The sequence below is a fragment of the Vombatus ursinus genome, unplaced genomic scaffold (genome assembly GCF_900497805.2).
Source record: "Vombatus ursinus unplaced genomic scaffold, bare-nosed wombat genome assembly UNPS02010461.1, whole genome shotgun sequence".
In the NCBI taxonomy this organism is placed as follows: Eukaryota; Metazoa; Chordata; class Mammalia; order Diprotodontia; family Vombatidae; genus Vombatus; species Vombatus ursinus.
The window spans coordinates 6970565-6987289 of NW_020950239.1; the positions used below are offsets into that span (position 1 = coordinate 6970565).

The 16725-nt window shown below is 37.5% G+C and overlaps 1 protein-coding gene across 2 annotated transcripts in view; it reads right to left on the minus strand.

Moving 5' to 3' along the window:
* The window catches only part of RASSF6 (Ras association domain family member 6), a 100435-nt gene that overhangs the window by 49276 nt on the left and 34434 nt on the right, over positions 1 to 16725 (minus strand). Inside the window, exons 3-4 of one of the 2 annotated variants that reach the window (XM_027854553.1) lie at positions 12897 to 12975; positions 7625 to 7767 (exon numbers count right to left, since the gene is read on the minus strand). The exons of the other annotated variant lie outside the window; for it this stretch is intronic. Of the exons in view, the coding sequence (XP_027710354.1) occupies positions 7625 to 7767; positions 12897 to 12975 (222 nt within the window). The remainder of the gene's footprint in view (positions 1 to 7624; positions 7768 to 12896; positions 12976 to 16725) is intronic. 2 annotated transcript variants of the gene reach the window in all.

Consider the following 16725-nt stretch of genomic DNA (forward strand, 5'->3'; position numbering starts at 1 on the left):
CCTTGGATTCATTACATATTTGATTTTTAATTAATTTTTGGTTGTTATATGTTTATAAACTTTTTACTGTTGCCAAATTTTTCATGACCATGGGGTCATGGAGAATCAGACATGACTGAAACTGTTCAACAAAACGTGTGTGTATACACATATGTATAAACACGTGCATATTGCATATATACATGTATACTAACACATATATCTATATCTATCTATATATACATCTGTCTAACTAGAGGTGTGTATAGAAAAGCAGGTTGTTATATATTTACCAGCATACCCTTGAATGAAGGTAATATAAAAAGGTAACAATAAAATATGATTTTTATGCAGTCTCACAGGAAATCAAGAGTGTCTCTGAATTCATGGCCCAGTAGTAAAAAGCTCGGAGTTTGGTGCTGGCTGCTTCATGAGAATCTATAAAAGCCTTTTGGGAAGCAAGTCAGAGAGCTGTTAGTGACTCCTTCCTCTAGTCTGGGACCATCGAGATTCTCCCAGGACTCCCGTAGCAGCACCACTTCCCAGGCTCCTCCTTCTGCCTCTCTTCTCTCACTCTGCCTCATCTTTCCTGGTCCCACTCATTGATGCCTTCAACAGTTCTCCTTTTTTTTTTTCAGACCTCCTTTCCTAGAAGACTTTCCACCAACTGAAGTCTTCAACTGGTGGCACCAATGCTTTGTAGCCAGACATACAGAGTCCTTGGAAATAGAGTCCAAGGAATTTCTTCTAATGAGAGAATAGGAAATGAAGTTCTAGGGACTTTTATCTATATAAGGGTGGTAGCATGATATAGTAGAGAGAATTCTGGACTTGGAGTCAAAATGACTTGGTTTTTAACATAGCCTCAGAAATTCATCACCTTGTGTAAGTCACTTAACTCTTTTTCAGCCTCAGTTGCCTCATCTATAGGATGGGGATAATATGTGGTAGATGATTAATTAGACCTCTATTTTATTCCAATCAGTATTCATCAACTTGATATGATTCCACAGGGGTAGTGATTATAACTTCTGTATATTAGGCCCCAGAGCTGTGAACTGCAAGTTGTAAGTTCACTTATTTAGTCATAGGAAACTGTCCAGAGGACCTCCACCCTTGTTTTTGCCTCGTGATGGTGACCAATCCCAGTGTGGTAGAGATAACTCAATTACATGGAAAATCCCCCAGCTATTTTTGCTGCCCTTCTGTCCCTGGTCATCCTTCTGTTGCCCAACATGGGGAGATGGCTATGAGCATTTAACCATGAAGTGTTTGGCAGCCCATGGACTGCCTTTCTACTTGGCCCATTGGCCCACATAGATATTTTCACATCTGTTTATCAGCCTGATAACACAGGTCTACTCATTGGCTTGGTAGGACCTCCTGAAAGGTCCCTCAAGGTCTGCATGCCAGCTCATTTGTCAACCAAAGTGAGTCTATATTTCATGTAGACCCTCTTGGAGGATTAAGGTCAAGGTGTATCAACCAATAAGACTCTGCATTTTACTGTGCCTCTTCTGCATCACCTGGGTACCAAGCACTATAAAACTAGGGCCCTGGAAGAAGGAGGCATCACAAATCATGAGGGAGATCTGAGATCCACTTCATTAGAGGGGACCATGGACCCTTTAATAAAGTGCAATTGGTCCAGAGCTCTGCCTCAGTTTCTTCTATTGTAGGTTGGACAATTTTGGACCCCATAAATAAGGACTCCTATCTCACAGGGTTGCTGTGAAATTATAAGCCACAAGTTAGAGAATGGGACCAGAGTGCTAGACGTAGGTCCAATGACAATGGCAAGGAAGAATGACTGAAAGTCTGATAAAAACAGCAGACTTCAGACACAAGAACCAAAAAAGACACAGTAGTCTTGGGTCATTTAACAGAGTGGGAAATAACAGCGCTATACACTTCAACAGGCCTCGAGGCCGATACTACACTACATAACAGTTCACTAATTAAGGTTCCTAAAGATGATTTTGAATAAGCAAAATGATCGGTCAATCAACAATTATTCATTAGGTACCTGCTGTATGCCAGGCACTATGGAGAAAAATGTAAGTGCATTCAATGCCTCCTGTTTAAGAAGGTAGGGAAGTATGCAACATGGTTTAGAAAAATTCTCACATAAAATGTTATCAAGTTTGGAGTTTCAGTTTTCTAGAAAAGTGACTTATGTAAAATGACTCATTTCTCACATATGCCAGGTAAATTAGGCACTTCCCCACTAACCACTCTTTCTTACCACCCCCTCCCTCATCCATTTTATAATTGAAATGCAGGAAGATCAAGAATTTTACCCAAAGTCAAGAAACAGGTTCAGCATCTGAGTCCCCTGTCCACTCAATTCAGTAACCTTTGTTTCTCTTGCAATATTAATATGTTGGCCTTGATAGAACACAAGAAGTTATTGGCAAACAAGGTTTAATCATCATCACCATGGACTGTGGCATATTAATAGCTTTCAATCACCTAGAAGCAGCTGAGACGTGCAGAAAAGCTGCCTGGGAAGTCCACTTGACTAGATGTGGTGCTTGAGTCTCTCAAAAACACTTTTTGATGAAGATCTTATAAGTGTCTTAAAATATTTCTGCTTAAATTCTTTGACCTCTCATTGATCATTTCATAAGATCTAAGTTGAAAAAAATGAGGCAATTTGTCAGGCACCTGAATATTTAAAGATTTGGCATCAGTCCATGATGATAAATGCTTTCTAAAGTACGGGGTGGGGGGGGCCCAGCAGGAAATCACCCGATAGCTGATGCCTACTCTACTCCAGTTTGTAAATCTTTTAAATAAGTGGAATTTTCATGAGTACACTGGATCTGTGATTGGGTGGAAATACTATAATTCAATGTTAAATGTACCATATATTGCATTGTTTATTCCCCCCCTGTCATGTACGATGGAGGACATCATTTTTTAAAGCATGGATTAAATGTTTTCCTTGGTGAATACCACCAATACTATATTTACATGCTACAAGATTTGAGTGAAACTCCCTAAGATATGAAAAGAAGTATATATTATAATTCACAACCTGTTCTACCAGAGCCAGTCCTGGTCTCCAATATAGGGATTTCCTAATTGAGCTAGAGAAAGTGGTCAATGCTTGATTGACAGTTGGTAATCCTGGATGACATAGCCCCTCCCACAAAGATTTTGTATATTGTTATTCTTCCTTTAAGAGAGATATTGTATACTTCCTCCCATCATGTATAATAGAGGGCATCATTTTTAAAGCATGGATTGTACGTTTTGCTTGATGAATAAAACCAGTACTATATATAAGTGCTATAAGATTTCAGTGAAACTCTCTAAAACATAAAAAGAAGCACTCATTCTAACTTAGAACCTGTCCTACCAAAGCCAGTCCTGGCCTCCAATACAGGGGTTTCCTAAATGAGTGTGTGTGTGTGTGTGTGTGTATGTGTGTGTGAGAGAGAGAGAGAGAGAGACAGAGAGAGAATAGAAACATGGAGTGCTGATTGTCATAACTGGTCTATGTAAGTCTCTGTCTTACGTAAGTCTTTGTAAGGCTCTGAGAAGGTATTCATGGAATTTCATTCCTTAGGAGACTGACAGTTAACTTCCTTTGGAGAAAGAGTCTGTGAGTCACTCACTAGTTAACTGTCAGTCTCCTAAGGAATGAAATTCCATTATTTTTATTACGGGGAAGAAAAACATGCTAATATATCCATTACCAATCTCCTTAAAAGAAAATCATCCAAGTAAGTCAATGAATCAATCAGTTAAATGCCTACATGTGTTAGATACTGTGCTAGGTGCTGGTGATACAAAGAGAGAGCAACAGTTTTTCTTGAGGAGCTTCCACTGTATCAAGGCAGATAACATGCATGGATGTAAGCATGAGATTGAAATAGAGACAAAGTAATTTTGGTGAGGGTTTGTAGGAACATCTAGGGGAAAAGAAAAAAATTCAAGGAGAAGATGATGCTTATGCTGACTTTTGAGAGAAACTAGGATAGTCAAGGAGGGCATGCATTCCAGTCATGGAGTCAGCCCATGACTCTCAAAGGCATGAGAAGGGGCATTGAGGGCCACGTATGAAGAATAGTAAGAAGGGTCAGGATGACTGGACTAGAGAATGCACGAAGGGGTGTAAGATGTAATAAGGCTCAAAAGATAGGTTGGGAAGGACCTTAAATGCCAAAGAGAGTAGTTTTTAATTTTCATTTTTAGAGGTAATGGGGATCGATTGGTGTTTATAAGCAGAGGAGTGGCATCAAATTTGTACTTTAAAAAAATCACTTTGGCAACTTTGTGGAGGATGGATTGGAGTGGGGGTGATGCTTGAGGCAGGGGTTTCAGTTACAGACTATTGCAATAGCCCAAGCAAGAATGGATGAGGACCTTAACTAGGAGAATATGGGTGGAGAAAGGAAATCGAAGAGATAATGATAATGACAATAATAACAACAATTACAATAGTGATTATGTGTAAGTAAGGCCATAAATTTGGGGTTTAAGGGTAAAAAAGGCAACTCATGAGAGATCTCAGTTATATAAGTCTGGGAACTCCAAAGGAATAATTAGTTAGCTAGTTACTTAAAGAGTCGATATTTTCAGTAATTTGTTAAATTTATATATATATATATATATATACACACACATATATATGTGGATCATCTTTGAACTCAGTGAAAGAAATAATTAATGAAGCAATCAGCCAGTAAGAGACTTAGCAGAGGGATTCAATAAACTTGATAAAGCTAAGTGCTTTTACAAATAATATCTCATTTGATCCTCACAACGACCTTGTGAGGTAGGCGCTATTATTATCCTTATTTTTGTTGTTGTTTTTGAGTTGGTTCAATCAGGTCTGACTCTTTGTGACCCCATTTGCTTTTGTTTTTGTTTTTTGGCAAAGATACTGGAGTGGTTTGCCATTTCCTTCTCCAACTCATCTTACAGATGAGGAAACTGAGGCAAACAGGATTAAGTGACTTGCACAGGGTGACACAGCTAGCACGTATCTGAGGCTGGATTTGAAGTCAGATCTTCCTGACTTCAGGCCCTATGATTTACCCACTGTGTCACCCAGCTGCCCTAATTATTATTTTACAGTTTGAAGAAACTGAGGCTGACAGAGATGAAGTGACTTGCCCCGGGTTATACAGCAAGAAGTGTATGAAGTTGAACCCTTGCCTGCCTAACTCTCAGCTAAGTGCTCTATCCACTGTACCAACTAGCTGCTATGTCTTTCTGGGTCTCATTTCTTCAACTCAAAGATGCAAAGAATTCCACTTACCACCTACCACAAACTATTCTGAAAGTAAATGCAGAATGAAGTCATTACATGGAGGGAAATTATCCATTTCATTTCAGGTACTTAGCCTTTAAAGTTTTCTCTTTGAGGCTCATTTCAAGTGCCTATATTAGACTTTTCTTATTCTCCCCAATTACATTGCGTTTTGGTATAGGACTGGACATGTGATTTCATTGTGCAAGAAACTCCCAGATGAGAAAACTCTCTTGATCAATGCAGGTTGGCATCTTCTTTTCAATTTACAATCTTAGAGTTTCCTAGGGAAATGGAAGGTAAATGACTGATCTGGGGTCACATAGTCAATATGGGTCACAGGTGGGACTTGAGCCCATGTCTTTCTGCCTCTAAGACCAGTTGTCTATCCATTCCACCTTGTTGACTTGTATAAATTTCATACATGTCTATGTACATGTTATTTCTCCAAATAAATGATGTAAGTTCCTTGAGGGCAGGGATCATTTATATCTTTGTCTTTATGCATGGAACATTACAGAAACTTAATAATTAACTGTTGAATTGAATAGAAATGAGACATAGTCACCTGTTAATTCCAGCTCATGAAAACTGACCTTAGAGATCTAAAACTTTAAGGAATACCTCAAGACCTTGATCTTGAGAAGACCAAGAAAGAGACTTAGAAAGGTCGTACAAAATCTTTCTTGATTTAACAAGTAGCTATAGAATTATCTTTTTTAATTTGCCTTGTTCAAGTCTGAAGGCCAATTGAAGCCTACTATTTTCACTTTATTTTTTTGTAGTTTTTTCCCTTTTGTTCTGTTTCTTCTTTTACAACATGACTAATATGGAAATATGTTTCATATGATGGCACACATACAACCTATATCAAATTGCTTACCATCTTAGGGAGGAAGAAGAAGAGGGAGGCAGGAAGAGAGAAAATTTGGAACTCAAATTTTTTAAAACAACGAATGTTAGAAGTTATCTTTACATGTCATTGGAAAAAATACTATTTAAAAAAATAAATTGCCTTGTTCCTTAAAGGGAGCATACAAATCAAACGTTGGTTAATCAAATTATACTGAAGTGCCCTTGGGGAGTTTGACCTTTAGAGGAACCATGCAAAGAATCTTTTATGAAATATGAAGAATAATCTCCAAAATGGCCTATTTTAGAAATTTGGATTTTTCTGTATAGAATGCACTTGTCATTTACTTAAATTATGCCATTGACTATGGGAGGGCCATCAACCCACATTTCTATAGGAAATGGGAACAAGATGCAGTCAAGAGTCTTGCTCTGGGGAACACGGGGAGAGTCATCACACTGCTTGTGTCTCTGCTGTCTCACAAATGCTGCGCCTTACAAACATTGGAAACATAGCTTAGAGAAGGGAGAAAGGCCATGGAGCTCTGGGTTCCACCACCCAGGGAAATGTTAGCATTCATTTGATGATCGTAGGCTTTTTCCTGTCACCAGAATCAAGTTGTTAAGACTGTTCTGTTATCCTCTTCCTTGTTCTGCTCCCCCTGCCCCCACCCTCTACCCAAACACCATGCCCCCATTCCACCCCTGTCCATAGAGTCCTACATAGAAATGCAAACATCAGGAGGATAGGCTTTGGCGGTCTCGATCCCTGCTGTGCCCTCACTTGCTGTATGAAAGGGGGATTAGGGATGAAAAATCAGGGAGAACAATCCTCAATTTCCCCCTTCCACCATGCCTTCCCCAGATGGCATTTTGTTTTCAGAATGACTATGAATTCTACTGGAAATGAAGAAAAAAGTGATAATATTAATGGCACCAATTCTAATTCACTGATGGTGAACCATAGGCTGCCTTCTAGGAATTAATTCGATTTCCTTCTTCCTACAGTGGTTTGAGAGGACCTGGCATGGGCCTTGAAGGGTCAAAAGGGGAAGGGAATAAGCATTCATATAGCATCTATTATGTGGCAGGCACCGGGCTAAGCATTTTTTAATTTATTTTTACAAATATGTCATTTGATTTTCACAAAAATCCTGGGAGGTAGGTGCTATTATGATTCCCATTTTAAAGTTGAGGAAACTGAGGCAAACAGAGTGAAGGGACTTGACCAAGGTCACACAGCTAGTAAGTATGTGAGGCAGGGATCTGAACTCAGTTCTTCCTGACTGCAGGCCCAGTATTGCACTACAATGATTAGGCTGAATATTACTAAGGCTTCAGTGTGTAAAGAGTGAACAAAGTACATAAACATAGCTTGGAAATAAAAGGCTCTGTTTGGAACAGAAAATTTGTCTCTAGGAGATAAAGATCTTTATGTCTAAAGAGTCATATATTACTCACTTTTATTCAGTTCTAATACAGCTCATGTTTGCATTACATTGTATTTGAGTTATCTGAGGTATAGCTCACCCCTTCTGGGAGAATACAGTTGATGACTTGATGGTGGCAAAAGAAGGGACCTGCTTCTCATCTTGTATTTTCAGCCGGATGGGCTTTTTTACTCCCCAGAATATATCCAAAATTCCTTCGATAACTAGATTGTCATCTTCAGTCTAGAAAACAAAATCTCATCAACATTCTTTGTAATGTATCAAAAAATTCAATATTCTCTCTGAAAAATATAATAATTCAATATGAAAAATGCAAAACTAAAGTGTGTCAGAAGTAAGAGCAGGAGAAATTGACAGAAAAAAAACACATTTGTTTGGTTTCTCAATTTATCCACAAAAAATTTCATTGTTCAGGGCATCCTTTCATGCTTGATAAGAGGTATAATAATTCATTCACTGATTTTCAAGATAAATATGTAGTGGCATCTTTTATTTTAAAATTTCTTCAAGTATCCCTCCTCTCTCCATTTCCAAAGAGCCATCTCATAACCTTCCAAGACACATACAAGAACTGTAGAAATGCAGCTATAAAGACAAAGTACAAATTATACCCAAAAGAGATAAAAAAAATATGAAAAGGTCCTATATGTATAAAAATATTTATAGCAGCTGGGGGTACAGATGAGAAATAACAATAAATTGTGGTATACAAATGTGATGAAATACTATCATGCTGTAAGAAATGAGGAAATAGATTATTTCAAAGAGATGTGGAAACAAAAACTTATATGACTAATGTAGAGTCAAGTGAGCAGATCCTGAAAATATAATTTTTACTGTAACATCAAAATTATAAAAATGAACAATTTTGAAGTCTTTTTTAAACTGATGAAGAATGAAATGAGCAGAATCAGAACAACTCCTCTAAATGCTGGTAGGTGGTGCATGGAATAGAGAACTGAACTTGAAGCTAGGAAGATCTGAATTGGAATTATGCCTCAGATGCTTACTAGCTGTGTCACCCGGTGTAAATCACTTTATCTATATCTGCCTCAGTTTCCTCAACCATAAAATGGGGATAATCATAGAACCTATTTCCCAGGGTTGCTGTGATGATCAAATAGATATTCTAAAGCACTGTGTAAACCTTTAAAAGCTTTATTGTTGCTGTTATTATTATTACAATAACAACCCTGAAAAGAAACAACTTCAAAAGCTGTAAGAAGTATTCAATGACCATCCATTATTCTAGAGGATTGATGACGAAATATGCTATCTATCTGTTGACAGAGAGGTGATGGATTTAGGGTTCAGAATATTTTTGTGGGGGCAGCTAGGTGGCACAGTGGATAAAGCACCGGCCTTGGAGTCAGGAGGACCTGAGTTCAAATCCAGCCTCAGACCAAACACTTGACACTTACTAGCTGTGTGACTCTGGGCAAGTCACTTAACCCCAATTTCCTTAAAAAAAAAAAGAATATTTTGGTACATAACCAGTGAGGGAATTGGTTTTGCTTGACTATACATATTTATTACAAGGAATTTGTTTTTATTTTTATTTTTTATCAATGGGGTTGGAAGTGGGAGGGAAAGAAAATAGATTTATAACTAATTAAAATTAATTTATGTTAATTATGTTCATGAAAATATTTTTTTAAAAATAGAGAGATTGGTGGGGCTCCAAGTGTGGAATGCTGCATGCATTTTCTGATGATGTCACTGTATTGTTAATTTTTGCTTGTTTACTTTGTTATAAGAGAGTTCTCATAGGGTTTGGGTAATCTGGAAGTGTTTTTAATGTAATAATAATTATTATTATTAGAGTTAGGATTTATAAAGTGCCTATGTGCCAGACATTATACTAAGCATATTACAAATATTATTTTATTTGATCCTCATGACAAACCTAGGAGGTAAGTTATATTATTTTACCCATTTTGCAGTTGAGGAAATAGAGGCAAACAGAGGTTAAGGAAGTTGCCCAAGGTCACGCAGCTAGCAAGCGACTGAGGCCAGTAAAAGCAAAACATGTCAACACATTTTTTAAAAAAAATTATTCCATATAACAAATAACACTGTTTTAAAGAAAAATAATGGCTTAACAGATCATGGTATGTGAACATAATGGAATATTGTTGTGCCATGATAAATGATGAAATGGATTATTTCAAAATTAACTGGTAAGACCTTTATCAAAGATGCAGAGTGAAGTAAGCAGAACAAGGAAAACAACTGATACAGTTCTAACAACATTAGAGGAAAAAAAAACCTTTGAAATACTTTAGGACTCTTAGCAGTGCAATAAAATTTATGAGTCTAAAAGAACAAAGATCAAATATTCCACTCACCTCAGACAGAAGAGGTGATAAACTTAAAATGCAGAAAGAAATATCCATTTTTGGACAGTATTAATGTGGGAATTTATCCCACTGGACTACGTAGACTATGAGAGATTTGTTTGTGAATTTTTTTTTTTAATGAGAGGGCTACTTTAGAGGAACAAAGTAACAAAAATATTTGTTCTTTGAAACAAAATTAATAAAGGATTTCTTAAAAAGAGAAGATAAAAAGCAGCAAAACCACTCAATACTTGGCCATAATGAATGGTTTCTTGGATAGATTTCTGTAGTCTGTTTGGCAGAATTTTATTGAAAATTCTTGAATTAATATTTCTTAGTGCTGTTGGTTTATTTTGTTGTTTTGGTCATTTCAGTCACGAGAGACTCTTCATGAGCCCATTTGGGGTTTCCTGGGCAAAAACAGCGAGTGGCATGCCATTTCCTTAGAGTTCTATTGTTCTCCTTATTTGTTTAACTCTTTCTTGGTTTAAGTATTAGGACTACATTAATATCATAAAAAGATCTGGTAGGATGCTTTCTTGATTAAAAAAAATTATTTTGTGCAATATTAGCACAGAATATTTTAGAAGTTTGATAGAATTCTCTGTGAATCCATCAGGACCAGGAGGTTCCTTCCTCTCTCCCTCCTCCCCCCTGCTTTGGTGTTTCTTTATAGATTGTTCTATTGTCTTTTCTGAAACTGGATTGTTAAAGATATATTTTTGGTAGTTTTGGTATTTTATGTTCTTAAAAGTATTCCTCTATTTCTTTTGTGTTCTCAGTTTTGGTAGCATTAGAATGTTCATAATAGGGTTCAATAATTCTTTATATTCTACTTTTGTTGGGATTTCACCTTATTCATTTGCTGTTTGGTTGACTTCATTTTCTGCTCTTCTTTATGATTGAGTCAGTAAAGGTTGATTGATTTTGCTAGTCTTTCCAAAGAACCAGCTTTCAGTTTTATTATTTCTATAGTATTTCTGGTTTCCAATTTATCTAATTCTCCTTTAATTTTCATTATCTTTTCCTTTTGAGTTTATTTGTTGATTTTCTCATTTTTGAAATACATATTCATTTCATCAATCCTTTCACATTTTATTGTTTGTTGTTCCAGTCATGTCTGATTCTTCATGACCCCATTTGGAGTTTTCTTGGCAAAGATACTAGAGTGGTTTGCCATTTCCTTTTCCAGCTCACTTTACAGATGAGGAACTGAGGTAAATAGGGTTGAGTGACTTGCCTAGGGTTATACAACTAGTAGGTGTTTGAAGCTGGATTTCAACTTAAGAAGATGAGTCTTTCTGACTCTAGATCTGCCCCTTTATCCACTGTGCCACCTCACTGTCCCCCTCACATTTTCATAATGTATGTTTTTAGGTATATACACAGTTTCATACATGCATGCATGCATCCATCCATCCATCCATCCATCCATACATACATACATACATCCATCCATTCTACTCCCCCAAGGACTGGAAATGAAGAGAAAAATCACCCCTCCTCTCCTTTTCTGGAAGAGGCTCACAATGCTGTTCCCTGCCTTGAATTCCTTAAACTCTTAACCCACTGTCTCCAGGGCTCAGCAGGCTTAGCTGTTTAAAGACTTTCCCGAGGGCATGGTTGTTCTTCACCCTGATAAAGGTGAGCTGCCTTTCCAATTTAATCAGATAACTTCTTCCACAGGATGACTGGATCTGAGACACATCCTAGCAACTTGTTAACATACTAAAACCTAGTCAACTCTGTCCTTTGTCCCTTCCCCACTCCCACCCGTACTTTCTTTGATGACATCCAAAATTGAGGGTGGGGGTAGGAGGCCCCTCCCCCCATAAAAATAAGAAAGTGATATGATTGAATACTGTAAACCAGAATAATCAATTCTTATCTACTTGGCTCAAGTCTTATTTTAAACACTTAGTTTGACTCATTTACTCCAGTCATTTCTGAAACAGACATTGCTACTATTATCTGTCTGTTCAGTTGCTTTTCAGATTTGTTGTCTGGATGATTCAGAAGTGGAACTCCAGGACCTTTATATAGTATACCCGAATATATGAGTTGCTTCTTAGTAAATGTGATGATCACTGTAGCATGACATCTTTTCTTCAAACTCTTTGAATTGTTTGTTTTAAATCAAAAGGGAAATTTATCAAGGGCCCTTCAATGGAATCTTCAAATGGATGAAATTGCAAATTCAAAGGTTCTCATTTTCTAAAAAGTTTTTTTTTTTGAATGACCGTACTTCCTATGGATCATTTACAGTGGTGTTCTGGGGCAGCTAGGTGGCACAATGGATACAGCACCAACCCTGGAGTCAGGAGGACCTGAGTTCAAATCCTGTCTCAGAGCAGACACTTGATACTTACTAACTGTGTAACCATGGGCAAGTCACTTAACCCTAATTGCCTCATCAAAACAAAAAACAAAAAATATTAGTGTTGTTCTGAGCAACAAGTTGATTATCTAACCATCATCTATTTGCTTTTAATTTTATTTTTAATATATGGAATAAAAAAAGTATTTCCATAACATAGTACAATAAAAAAAATAATCACACATGAAACTTCAAATCTACCATGCACAACTTGCTATTCCTTTCAAATATACAACATATAAATTATCATGTAAATTTCTTTTTTTCCTTTTTTCTTCTCTACCCCCCCAATATAACTACCATTAGACACAAATAGGTTATATATATATATATATATATATATATATATATATAATTATTTTATACATCAATTTATCAGATTTTTCTCTGGATGCAGATAGCGTTTTTCTTCATATGTCTTTTATAGTTAATTTGGGTCATTCTTAAAACAGCATTGCTGTTAGTGTATACTTGGTTCTGCTCATTTCATTCTTTATTATTTTGTGCATATCTTTCCATGCTTTTCTCAAATCAACAAGTCCATCATTTCTTATAGCACAGCAGTATTCCATCACAATCACATACCGCAACTTGCTCAGCCATTCTCCAATTTTTAAGAACAACGTGGTTCTTACCTCACCATATACAATATGCCGGTTCTTCTGGTCCCGGTAAAAAATGTTGTAGGTATTCAATAAAGAATTAAGTTGATCTCTACAAGAAATGACCACATCAAAATACCATCAGTCTCAATAATGTTAATAATAAAAGGAAGTCGCTGAATTTTCATTTCACAAAGGGAACGGAATAGAAAAGAATAATTCAATGATTTCTTTCCCCACAATCCCTCTCTAGGACGAAAGTAGATGGCTGACAACTGAAACCTATTTTTAAAAGTTTTAAAAGGGATGTTCCTTAGAATTTCTGTACCCATGACAATTTATGGGTGGAGTGGGTGATAAATGATTAAAATTTATATCCAAGGAATGGAATAAAAAACAATGATTAGGAGATAGCTAACCTAGAGCAGTCCACTTAGAAACTCAGAAATTACTTCATATAATTGTCAGTTGTAGCAAGAGGAACTTGGCAGGAGTCTGCTATTATTTGAAGATCCTCATGTTTAACTTCTAAATGCCATTTACTTCCTGGATATAGTTTTGCCTCCAGGCATTTTTCTCCAGAGGTCTCAGCTTGCCTTCAATTCTCTCCCTCCTTACCTTTGCCACCTGACTTCCTTCAAATCTGTGCTAAAAATCCCACCTCTTGTAAGAAGGTTGTCTTGTAACATTAAGGACCTCCTTAATGTTAGTGCCTTCCCTCTGTGATTATCTCCAATTTATCCAGTATATATCTTGTTTGCACATAAGCTGTTTGTCTTCTCCAGTAGAATGTGGGTACTTTGAGAGTTGTGAACCCTGAACCCCATGAACCCCAATTTGAAAGAGAGACAAATGAAATTGAGTACATGAGTCCATGGTTTAATTTCTCAAAGTGGTTTGACGTGCATTGCATGGGAGTTCAATCCAAAACTGGGTCCCCCTAAGGGGGCTCAGTTTGGGATTTTGGGGTACAGCCTTATATGCCTATAGAAGAGTCTATGTTCCCAAGGGGTGCCAATCAACTGTGATTGGTTGAGATATTAGGAGGTAGGTCATATTAAAATGAGTTCTGAGTACATGCTTTAGAGCACAGTCCACAGGGGCCAATATAGCCTTCCATCAAAGGAAATACCACCCCCCAGGCTTAGAAGTCTGTATCCACCCAAACCTGAGTAGGATAAAATCAATTCAGACCTGGTTTGGTGTTTGACCAAAATAAGAAGATTTGATACAATCTCATTATCAGAGATGTCCTTCTGAAGAACTTCAGTCAGAAGTCTGACAGCGGAGTATGAAGGGCGAACTGAGTCTCCAGTACACAGATTACCAAGAGAAATCATTTTTAACAGAGTAAGGGGCTATTTTTGTTTTTCTTTGTATCTCCCATGCTTGGCACAGTGCCTGGCACATAGTAAGCACTTAATGAATGCTTGTTGACTGTTTGTTGACTGACTCAGAGGCAGTTTGACTGTTTACTTCACTGTAGTTACAAATCTAGGGCAAGGGGTGTGCTTCCTAGCTCTTAACTTGAGGAAACAGAATGCATGAACCTTGTGTGGGGCAACAGAAAAAGAAAGTCATTGTTTGGGATGACAGATTCTTTGGGTTCAGCCATGTATATAGTTGCAATGAAAATAATTTGGTCTGGAATTCTTTTACATTTCAATGTAATTAAATGCCTATTATTTATGAGGTTTTAAATGCCAGGCTATATATTTGGTATTTTAGCCTATTAGTAGAAGATCGACAAGGCCATACCCATGCCTTGGGAAGATTATTTTGTCATTAGTGAGGAGGGATCATGGATTGGAGAGGGGAGAGATAGGAATCAGGGAGATAAACTAGAAGACTATAGCAAGAGTTTATGTGAGAGGTGATAGGGGCCAAAACTAGAGAGGTGAGGCTTTATGAATAAAAGGAAGAGGATGAATATAACACATGTTGGAGTTGTAGAATTGACAAGATGTGACATTTGATTCGACAAAAGTGGTGGGGGAGAAGAAAGACTCAACGATAATTCCCTAGTTGTGAAACTTGGGTGAAAGGAAGGATGCCAGTTAATAGAAAAATAGAATAGAAAATAAGAAATAGAAGAAAAATAGAAGAAAAAAATTTTCTTAATGGAAAAAAAGAAACCTGTAGGAGAGGTAGGATTGGGGGAAAAGATGTTGAGTTCTATTTTTAAAAGTCTTCATTTCTTTGGGGAGAAATTTATATACTGACAACTTCACTTTGAAAATCCCTATATAAATTAAATTCTTTTTAGCATTCAAAAGGCATAAACTGCTTGAGAGTAGAGATTATTTCATTTATCCCCAGTGTTCAGCACAATGTCTAACACATAGTAGGTGCTTAGTAAATGCTTGTTGATTGATTGATTGAAAAGGCTTTGCATATGTAAGGGATGGGTGATTTGGCCGCCATCTAAAGCATTAACAGAAATTTAAAGTCAAAATTTAAACTCTAAACAATAGTTTAAAGACACAAAGGAACCAAATAATTTGAAATATCTTGGGACAAATGGAAACAGAGCTGCTCACTTATTCTTTTTCTTCCCAATTTGGAAATTGGATAAAATATGAAATATTAAGTTATACAGGCTGTCCCAAAAATCTTAGTGTACTTTCAAGCTATTGGAGCTTACTCACTCTCAAACTGTAGAACCAATTAGTTACCAATGCTCATTGATTCTGACTCCACAGAGCTCTTGCATCTATTCCCTTCTGCCTGCTCACATGGCCATCAAACGAATTCAGACCTAGCTAAAGCAGCAAGGCACCCTGAGAAACACGGTAGGCTACAAGTATGTGCCAGGATAGTTAAGCCAGCCTTACCATCTTGATCACCATCTTTCCTCAGACCCTGGTGGTGAAACCCAGAATCGTGAACCCAAGAGGCTTCCAAATGAGGATTCCTGACCTACTTCTGGCCTAGTCCCCTGCAGCCAATACTGAGGGGAGAAACAATTGTGTCAAAGAGTCCCACCTTTCTCATCACTAATAGCAGTTGTTGGTCAACTACCATCAAAAGGCAGCTATCCACAGGAATACTTAGAATAGCAGCAACCCCTAGACCACTGGTTCTACCCCTGGCCCAGACTTCATACCCATCATTCAAAAAGTACCTGTGGAGAAGGGGCCGGCCACTTCCCCCTTCCCTTACAACCTCCAATTAACTGCCACACACAAGGCAAAAATAAGGCAGCCTGAGGAGGGAGGCAGGACATTCCAGACAAATCAAATCACCACCACTACCTTGACCACCTCTCCCCTCACTTCCCAATGGAGACAACCCAGGGCTTTGGGGACAGCAATGCTTCTAACCCATTGCCCACAGCTGTCAACCTATGTCAATACAACCTGGCAACACTACTACAGGTGCTCAGGTCACATATCTTAAAGACTCAGAAGAGAAAATTCTTGCCACCAAAGTTCTTGGCCTTGTTGACTTTTTCAGCATCAGAAACTCAGACAATTTTATCAGTGTAAATGACATTAAAGATGAGGCATGACCATCTCAGCTCCAACACTTCTTCTTACACCAGGCCTTTCCTGTTGTCTCCAAATGAAGTTTCTCCCCTTGTTCTCTTTACATTTTTGTTCGTGGGGCTCTGCAAATCCCATCTCTATCCCCAAACTGTGCTATTTCCTTAGCTTGGAGGGTGAATAAAATAACAATAGTAACTAACATTTATATAGCATTTACCACATGCCAGGCACTGGGCTAATTGCTTTATAAATATTATCTTATTTGATCCTCATAACAAACCTGGGAGGTAGGTACTATTATTATCCCCAGATGAGGAAACTAAGGCAAACAGAGGCTAAGTGACTTGCCTAGGATCTCACAACTATTAAGTAAG